The 9,717-nt window shown below is 47.9% G+C and overlaps 1 protein-coding gene across 1 annotated transcript; it reads right to left on the reverse strand.

Annotated features, from left to right (window-relative positions):
• Nucleotides 1-6,969: 6,969 nt before the first annotated feature.
• Nucleotides 6,970-7,737, reverse strand: LOC123094552 (uncharacterized). Its single transcript, XM_044516529.1, has one exon. It carries the CDS (start codon nt 7,536-7,538, stop codon nt 7,197-7,199), a length of 342 nt encoding a protein of 113 aa, XP_044372464.1. The 5' UTR covers nt 7,539-7,737; the 3' UTR covers nt 6,970-7,196.
• Nucleotides 7,738-9,717: the final 1,980 nt, after the last annotated feature.

The following is a 9,717-nucleotide window of genomic DNA, read 5'->3' on the forward strand; positions in this document are numbered from 1 at the left end:
AGGGAAAAACCAACGCAAGCTCAAGAAGTAACAGTATCAGAACTGATCCTCTTCCAATCTAGCTACAGAAAAACAAACAACCACCTACCTTCTATCATGTCTTCCTCCTCAGCTCTGGTCGTCCTCAACCTCAGGCAGCTGCCGTCTGAGAAGCTATCAAGGGAAATTATCTCCTCTAGAAGGCCCAGGTTATGCCCACCCTACGAGGAGCGCAGGTGACATGGCTCCTCGATGGATTTGATGCGGCATCTTCGAAGCAAACGGAGCAGCAGCAACAAGACAAGACCATGTCCATGGGGCCAAATCCCCTCTACGGACCATGAATCTCAAAGGATCAGCGGGTTCTGAGCTACCTGCTGAATTCTCTTTCGAAGGAAATCCTCGCTCAAGACACGGGGAAATAATCCACCTTCGATCTCTAACTTCCATCACCCTCTTTGCATCATAGTCCCAATCTCGAATCACCAATTTGAGAATAGCCATCGCCACCATGAAGGAGGGCAGCATGAACAACACCTCCTACATCGCCAAGATGAAGAATCTCAGTGATGAACTCGCGGCGGCAGGCCATCCCATCTCTGATCCTGAGATGGTGGACTATGTGCTTGCTGGTTTTGATCATGACTACAATCCCGTTGTGGTGGCCATCAACACTGTCAAGGTGTCCAAGCTCTTTTCTCAAATCTCTGCCTTCGACCAGCGCATGAAGTTCCTGGGCAATGGAGGAGAAGGCGGCTTCAACTCATCTGCAAATCTGGCATATAGGGGGTGCGCCCAATACAAGTCAAGGGGGCACGCTCACGGCACTAGAGGACGCAGCCGAGGGAGGCGCCCTCCTTTCCCTTCTACTAACATCAACATGAGCTCTCGAGGCCGTCCACAACAATAGCAGTAGCAGCGCCAACCACCTTGGTACTACCCTGAATGTCAAATATGTTTCAAACATCACTAAGGGGTGCTCATGAGTGTTGGGATCGCTATTAAAAGGATGATTACGAGGATAAGGAGGTCAATGTTGTCACCAACTTCTATGGCATCGACACGAACCAGTACACGAATACCGATACTACAAATCATATCACGAAGGTGATCAAGTGCACACCATGAGTGGTTCTGGTATGAAAATTACTCACATTGGTAGTACAATTTTTAAAACCCCCATAATTTTTTTCAACTAAATAGAATTCTATATGTTCCTGAAACATCAAAGAATCTTCTCTCTGTTCATAGGTTTACCCTTGACAATCTTGTGCTCATTAAGTTTTATCCTTAGTTTTTTTGTGAAGGACTTGGACACGAGGAGAATACTTTTTAGGGGAAAGTGCGTGGGAGGCCTCCACCCACTCATATCTTCATCATCAAATAAACAAGTATTTGTTGTCATCAAGCCATCTTTAGCAAAGTGTCATAGTAGATTATGTAATCCCTCATTAGTTATTGTTAAACTTGTTCTTCGTAAGAATGAATTTCCCCACTCTCATGAGTCTAGCATTGAGTCAGTTTGGTACCCATGTCAACAAGCTAAAAGTCATCGGCTACCATATCATATTTCTATCAGCATTTCCACTGCATCCTTACAACTTGTATTCTTAGTTGTTTGGGGGCCAGCTCCTACTTCAGTTGGTAGATAGTCATATTATGTAATCTTTATCGATGATTATAGCAAATTTACTTGGATCTATCTCCTTAGGAAATGATCTGAAGTGTTTCAAGTTTTCAAGAATTTCCAAGTTCTTGTTGAATGAAAGCTTAACACTAAGATCATTGCCATGGAAACTGACTAGGAGGTGAATATAAGAAACTCAATACCTTTTCCAATAACTTGGTATCTCACATCATGTTTCGTGTCCTCATGCACATCAACAAAGCGGCTCTGCCGAAAGAAAACATCGCCATGTTGTTGAGGTAGGGCTTGCCTTACTAGCAATCGTATCCATGCCATTAAATTTTTACGATGAAGCATTCTTGACTGCCACATATCTCATTAACTTTCTCCCTAGCAAAGTCATCAAATTTGAGACTCCCATCACACGTCTCTTTAATATCACTCCCGATTACAAACCACTTCATGTGTTTGGTTGTGCATGCTGGCCCTATCTTAGACCATACAATGCACGCAAACTTGCATTCCACTCAAAGAAGTGTGTATTTCTTGGATATAGTCCAATTCACAAAGGAGTTAAATGCCTAGATGTTTCTAGCGGCAGGGTCTACATCTCTCATGATGTTGTATTGGACGAGCCCATCTTTCCATTTGAATCACTTCATCCCAATGTCGGAGCACTTCTTCGAAAAGAAATTCTTCTTCTTCCACCAAATCTCCAAAATATTGATAACGGGGGCGACAATTGTACTCACCAAAATTATATTTCTACCAATACCAGTATTGTGTCTTCACCTATGCAGGATCATGAAAAGTAGAAGAAATTGGTGCAGGAAATGATCAAGGTTTTCGAGAAAATGAGGCCATATTTCATGTGCCAGAAGAAGACGAGGCATGCACTTGACACGAGGTGGATCTGATGTCACCTGGAACTCCTATGCGTCGGGACGCCTTGGATCGCACGAGCCTCTGGATCACGCACCCATCAGGAGCTCGGCCAACCAGCGAGTGGGCGCCATGTTACCAGCTGTGACATCAGGTCCGTGGCCCATGCGCAGACTGGCACCCGCGATAGCAACCGGATTGGACAACGTCCCACATGTGGGTTGGTGCCAATGATAGTGACACATGTGCGGGGTGGCTCTAGATTTTCTATGGTTGCCAAATCAGAGGTGGCTACAATTTCGGCCGCACCACAGGCCACCAGGTCTTGCTCTGGATCAACTGTGAAAAGTGGATTGAGCACTTCTATAGGATCTTCTGTAGCTGGATCGCCTGCACCATCTCCTCCATAGGAAACCACATGCCATGTGCAACTGCAATCTGTTGTGACCTCTCGTGTCATGACTGGACCACAAAAAGGTGTAAGAAATCTGAAAGTCGAACTGATGGCACTATACCGTATGGCATGTTGTGTATTGTACGGGAGCCAACAAAATTGGAAACTGCACTGGACGATCCAAGATGGAAAAGCGCAATGGATGTAGACTACTCTGCGCTTATGAGAAACAAGACATGCCATCTTGTACCTGAACAAGGAGGTAAAAATATTATTGATTGTAAGTGGGTCTATAGAATTAAGAAAAAGGTAGATGGCTCAGTTGACAGGTATAAGGTACACCCTTCAGGATCGATTCCCCCTCCGGTAGAGTACCGGAAAAGGTATCCAAATGGGATCTCCAAAGAAAAGAAACTTGCGGCGACAGAAAATTATTTTGAGTAGCTCTCTGTTGTTTTCCCGATTTTAGATAATTTATAAAGGTGAAATTACGTCAGACGGAGCCACGACGGGCCCACAAGGAACTAGCATTCGCCTACCCCCCTAGGCGCCCCCAAATGCCTTGCCGTCTCCTTGTTTCTCGTCTAGTCTCCTCCCGAAGCTTCTAGGATCTCTTTTGTCCCAAAAAAATCATCAAAAAGTTTCGTGCCATTTAGATTTCGTTTGGTACCGATTTCCTGGAAAACAAAAAACTGACAAAAAATAGCAACTGACACTTGGCATTAAGTTAGTAGGTTAGTCCAAAAAAAGAGATATAGTTGCATATAAAACATCCAAGATTGATACTATAATAGCATGGAGCAATAAAAAGTTATAGATATGTTGGATACGTATCAACGTCCATCATACACGCCATTCTCAGATGTAAATAATAATGTTGGTAGCAAAAATACATTGTTCTTACATAAAATTTATATTAAGTGCACAAACATTAGCTCTTTTGTTTCCATTGTGGGGTCAACATATGCTCCACATATCACTAAGTACGTGCGTGTGCACATGATGATCTCGAAGATTCTGATGCGTTTGCAGAAAGTTCATAAGCTGGTTCATCTTGATTTTCCGGGATTTGGACTTATTCTTCAGGCGCTTCAAAATCATTGGTTTGGGCTACCCCATCACCCCCATCATCGACAATCATATTGTGCAAAATAACATAACATGTCATCAGCTGCCACAAAGCTTCTGATTCCCACATCATTGCAGCTCACGAACAATTCTCTAACGAGTTTGAAGAACTCCGAATGCCCTCTCCACATCCTTCCTAGCCACTTCCTGTATTGTTACAAAGTGGCTTTGTTTGTTGCCTTGTGGTTGGGATATGGTCTTCACAAACGCTGCCCACTGAGGATAGATGCCATCAGCAAGATAGTATCCCATGTTGTAGTTACAGCCGTCGATAGTGTAGTTGCACGGCAGTGATTCCCCATTACAAAGCCTCCTGAAAATGGGAGACCATTGAAGCACATTGATGTCGTTGTGAGAACCCGCATTACAAAGAAAGCATGTCAAATCCATAAGTCATGTGATGCCAATGCTTCCAGTATGGTGGTGGCCTTTGTACATTGCAAACCTTTGGCGTAGTTCTTTTGTCAATGCATGCAATCAATTGATCTGAGCATACCTGGAAAAGCTCTCGCCTCTCCAATAGCTAACAACTTTTCCATGTCCTGAACATTTGGTTCTCTTAGATACTCTGTCCAAACATCTGTAGTCTTCAGGCATGTGTTCTTTCCAACGACATCGGCGGCAGTACCAAGTGCAAGCATCCTCAGAGTAGTTGTGCATTTCTTCTTAGCAGAGAAATAAAGTTGGTTGCAACAATCCTTAGTGAGCTTGAAGTAGTCATCATGTGCCTCCACTCCCTCCAAAACGTGAAAAACAATGGTTTGCGCATACGAAAACGACAATGAAACCATGGATCATCTGGGAAAGTTGGGTCCGGAGCAAAGCAGTCCTTGTACAACAGTCGTGCTCCAGAGACCCTATCTCGATTAATAACTCTTCCTCCTTTGATTGAGCCCTTAAAGTTGAGAATATGCTTCACCTACCGGTTCTTTTCCTCTTGCATGCTCATGAGCATGATCATATCAACTTCTTAGTCCGAATCTGATGAATTGAATAACTCATTTTCAGTCATTTTATCAAGCTCCGTTGGTCCATATGCCTCTTCCGGCGAAGCATTCATCGTTTTCCCTACAAATAAATTACAGAAAACCTGGTCGGACAATATGTCGAACACATAGAGGCCAAGATGCAGCCCGAAAGTTGTCAGACGTACCGCTGTGGCGTTCGGGCCGACAACGATATCCGTGGCAGCGCCACGGATGGGGGGACATCAGTGCCTATGCTGGCGGTGCTAACGGAACGACGGCGGAGCTACGAGATGTCCGACGCGAAGGAGGAAGAAGAAAGGAGAGAGCAAATGAAATAGGTAGGTCGGGGGTTGATTTGGTGCAATTTATGATGGGGTCGGGCTATCGGGACTGACGTGGTGAACACGTCTAGGCCGCCTCATATTCACCCTAGATTTGGATTGGATATGAGGTGTGTTGGTTAGCCCGGGCCTGAGGTGTCCGTCTGGATCGCAATTTTCTTGACCGGTCATTGACTAGACCGTCCACCCAGACGTTTGAGGGGTGTTTTAAAGGGTCGGGCTGTAGTAGATGCTCTAAGAGCAACTCTAGCAGACCCCACATTCTGCCGACCCGTAAAATGTGTTTGCAGGTCGCACGGGGCGGTTATGCAGGCCAAAATTTGCGGCAGCAGACTAGAAACCGCAAACAAACCCCTAAATTTTAAAAAAAGTTGTTTCACGCGAGAAATTTTAAGCAACAGCTCGCCGGAGCTCGCTCGCATACATGGTTCTTCTTCGCATAATAAGTTCATACACGCCACATACATACATAGAGGTTAGATATGCTAGACAGGGCCTACGCTACCGCATCATTGCAACAAAATTGAGCTCAGCGGAGCTCCTGCGGTAGCTGCCCAGCGGCAGCGATCAGTCGGAGTCGGAGGAGTCGGAGCCGAGGTCGACGAAGAGCTTCGCCTGCTCCTCCTTCATCACGCGCAGGTTGGCCTCCTTCGATGCCTGCGCCTGCGATGCCGTGAGGCCCGAATCGAGGAAGAGCCGCTCGTACTCGAGCTCGCGCCGGATGCGCTCTTCCATCTCCTGCAGCTCCCTCGCCGACCGCTCGAGGAGCTCCTCCTGCCCCGGTGGGAGGTAGTCCTCGGGTCCGATGACGCCTCGGCGCGGCGGCGCATCGGGCACGGCCTCCTCCGGCTCCCTCTTCAGCGGAACGAGCCGCGAGCTCGATGCGCCCACGGATGAGCTCCCCGCGGACCAGTGGCCGGATGAGGCGCGGCGGCGACGGGCGCGCTCGAGCTCGAACTCATCGAGCTCGCGTCGGTCGAATGCCGGCGGTGGCCGGGCACCCTGGTTGAGCCACCGACGCGCCCCCCGCTTGCGCGCGACGTCAGATCTGGCGCGGCGGCGGCGCTCCGCCTCATCCCCCAAGTCGGCCATGGTGGTTCAAGGCTCGCCGGCGGCGAGAAATCGAGCGGCGCGGTGGGGAATTGGAGGGGAACGCGGCGGCGGGAGGATAGGGTTTCGACCCGCATCTGCCCCGCAAACCCGCAGTTATAGTGGTTCGGGGTTTGCGTTTGCGGGCTGCGGCAAAAAATTTACGGGCCGGACACCGATGCGGGCTCTGGTCTAGCCAGAAAAATGGGCCGAGTCTGTATAATCACCGGAATTATGCAGGTTTGCGCCGGATGCGGGGTCTGCTAGAGTTGCTCTAACACCGCTCCATTCCATCAAATATCTCCAACCAAACGCGAGCTAAGAACGGATCCATTCCAGTGAAATGTCCCACTTCATTCACAAAACCAAACACACCCCTAGTTCACCGCCGCGGCATTGCACTCATGAGGATGCAGTAATTCTGTCGACCGGGAGCAAGATCGGTGACGGGGATTAAGCACGACCAAAAGCACAGCCTTTCTTGCTCAACTTGTTCATTTGTATGGTCTCATCTGTGAGAGTTGAGAGGAGAAATACCGAGGAGACAGTAGACGGACTCGCTAACTCAAAAAATCATAAGTGGAAGATACATGTGCTGAGATAAAATCAACCAGAACTCCAACCATTCCAACTAACATATCAATCCAACAACCCTCCTGACCACAACTACTCAGGAGAAGACGCTCTCGGCACCTTGCTACTAACCTCGCGAGCAACATCTGCCGGAGCCAGAAAAGTCGAGCAAAAAGGGGGGAAAGTTTCCGGCAAGAAAGCACGGGTTTCTTTCCTTACGCTGCCCATGGATTTCTGGCAAGCACGGCCGCCATGGCGTCCCCGGCCTCCTCCTCCACTAGCTCCATCTGGTCCTCGAGGTACTTGTGCAGCCGCGCCACCCGGTGGCCATCCGGCTCACTTTCTGGCGCAGGCGATCGATCACCGCCGTGAAAGCAGCAGCCACCCCTAGTCATCATCATTCTCCTCCGCCGGCGGCGGAACCGGACGACGGCGACGGCGAAGGAGAGAAGCGGCAGCCAGACGAGCAGCAGCGGCAATAGGACCGGGAGGAGGCAGATCGCCACGGCCGCAACACACGCCGACCGACACGCCCGCACGGCGCGGGGGCACCCCATGCATCTATCTAGAGGGAGGGCGAGGCTGCCATGGATGCCTCGTCGGGTTGCTCTGTTTCCTCCGGGGCAAAAGAGACCATCGTTTTCTTTGCTGACTCTGCTTCTTTAAAGAAAACGAAGCGGTTTTATCCATTTTATATGTTTTTCTGTGAAAACATCTTATTTTATCTTGTGCTGAAGTGTAAAGTTCCTCCAGCCACTTGTTTCTGCGATCACCTCCCGTATTTCCTAGCTCTTTTTAATTCTTTTCGTCCCACCAAGAAAATGGATCATGTTTCACTATCAAATCATTAACGGAACAGAGACAAGACAAAAGCCACGAGGCAGCATCCATGCGCAAAACCTACAGCTTCTGAATCATAAACGCTGTTGTTGCCGAGTTATTTTTATTTATTTTTTGTTCCCAAGTAAATTACTTGGTTTAATGTGCAAATATGATTTGGTTTGTGAAAAGCGCAGTTCATCAAAGAATGATGATCTCATCACAAAAATATATAATACTATGAACTATGACAATATTTGGCACTGTGACCTCTCAAGGACAACAGATGTATTGTTTTGACAGTCTGATTTAGTACTTCTGATCACGTCAGATTTACATCAGCTTGTTTTTGGGGGCGATTAGTTCTTTGGTGACGCTAGGATATGATGATACGATGGTCATTTCGCATTGGTATTTCTTAATCCTCTGGCTGCTAGCTACATCTAGCGTTAAACCAAACAACAGAATACCAAGTTTGGCTTCCTTTTTTGGGTCCAATCATGCATCTCTCCACATATTTAATATTACTAGCTAGACAAGGATTGATGGTAATGTATTGGATACGACATATGATCATGGAGAACATGGAGTAGGAGGTAATTGAATCATTGCATGATTTCCTTTATGTTGCTAGAGTGGTGCTTCCTTGATTTTTCTTTTTTCTTTTTTGATATGATGCGCTAGTTGATTCCTTTTTATGATAATTCTCCTTGTGATTGTTAACAGTTGTGGCAGGCAGGGAAGCCAAAAACAGGATTAGGCGGTGACGACCGGCGGGAGAGCGCACATGGATGACAGGATGAGGCGTCAGCTCCACGCCGGATGCTGCACGCAAGGGCCGACGCACCACCCGCTGCGAGTCTGACAAGGCATCACCGACCAAGTGGCCAGTAGCAGGTCTACACGTCTGCTGTCTCCACGCTCAACAGCAAAGTTTGTACATCGCACTGGTGCTTAGGGGTAAGAGCATATCCAGCCGTTCGGCCACCAGGGCGCCGAAAAAGAGCGGTCTGGGGGTGAGCCAGCGGTAAACTCGGCGCTGGGGCGGTTCGGCACCCAGCCGTCGCCCCCCAGTTCGCTCCCAGATGTCGTTTTCGGCCAAATGTTCAGCCTAATTATGTCAAAAACGGGCCGATATCTGCGTGAATCGGTTCATATTCGGCGTGTTTCGGCGTGAATTTTCGCATACAAATAGAAATCAATTAGTTCATCACATAGTTCGGCATGGTTCAGCGTGTTTCGACGTGTTTCATCACATAAGTCAAATAGTTCAGCAAATAGTTCAATACAAATATATAGTTTAACAAATAAAAACTCAAACTTCATCACATGTCATTCCCGGCCTTGCCCTTGAGCCACCATAGGTGCTCCACCAGATCGTGTTGCAGTTCTTGATGCACCTGTGGGTCTTGGATCTCCTGACGCATATTGAGGTAGTCAGTCCAGTTTGCCGGTAGCTGGTGATCAACTTGGGCAAGAGGACCCTGCTTGTAATATGGTTCAGTGTCAAACACTGGCTCTTCCTGCTCGCTCTCAATGATCATGTTGTGCAAGATGACACAACAAGTCATGACCTCCCACATTTGATCTTTCGACCAGGTCAGAGCAGGAAACCGGACAACAGCAAATCGAGATTGGAGCACACCAAATGCCCGCTCGACATCCTTCCTGCAAGCCTCCTGAACCTTCGCAAACCAGACGTTCTTGCCTCTGGCATAGGGTTTGAGATGGTCTTCACAAATGTCGACCATCTCGGATAGATGCCATCAGCTAGATAGTACCCCTTGTTGTACTGCCGCCCATTGACCTCGAAGTTCACCGGAGGAGAATGACCTTCAACAAGCCTGGCAAAGACTGGGGAGCACTGCAGGACGTGGATGTCATTGTGAGTTCTTGGCATCCCAAAGAAAGAGTGTC

Source organism: Triticum aestivum, chromosome 4B (genome assembly GCF_018294505.1).
Source record: "Triticum aestivum cultivar Chinese Spring chromosome 4B, IWGSC CS RefSeq v2.1, whole genome shotgun sequence".
NCBI classification, from domain to species: domain Eukaryota; kingdom Viridiplantae; phylum Streptophyta; class Magnoliopsida; order Poales; family Poaceae; genus Triticum; species Triticum aestivum.

Bases quoted from the DNA above. Each gene is read 5' to 3' on its own strand.
- LOC123094552 (XM_044516529.1), bottom strand. From the start codon at position 7,538: ATGGGGTGCCCCCGCGCCGTGCGGGCGTGTCGGTCGGCGTGTGTTGCG.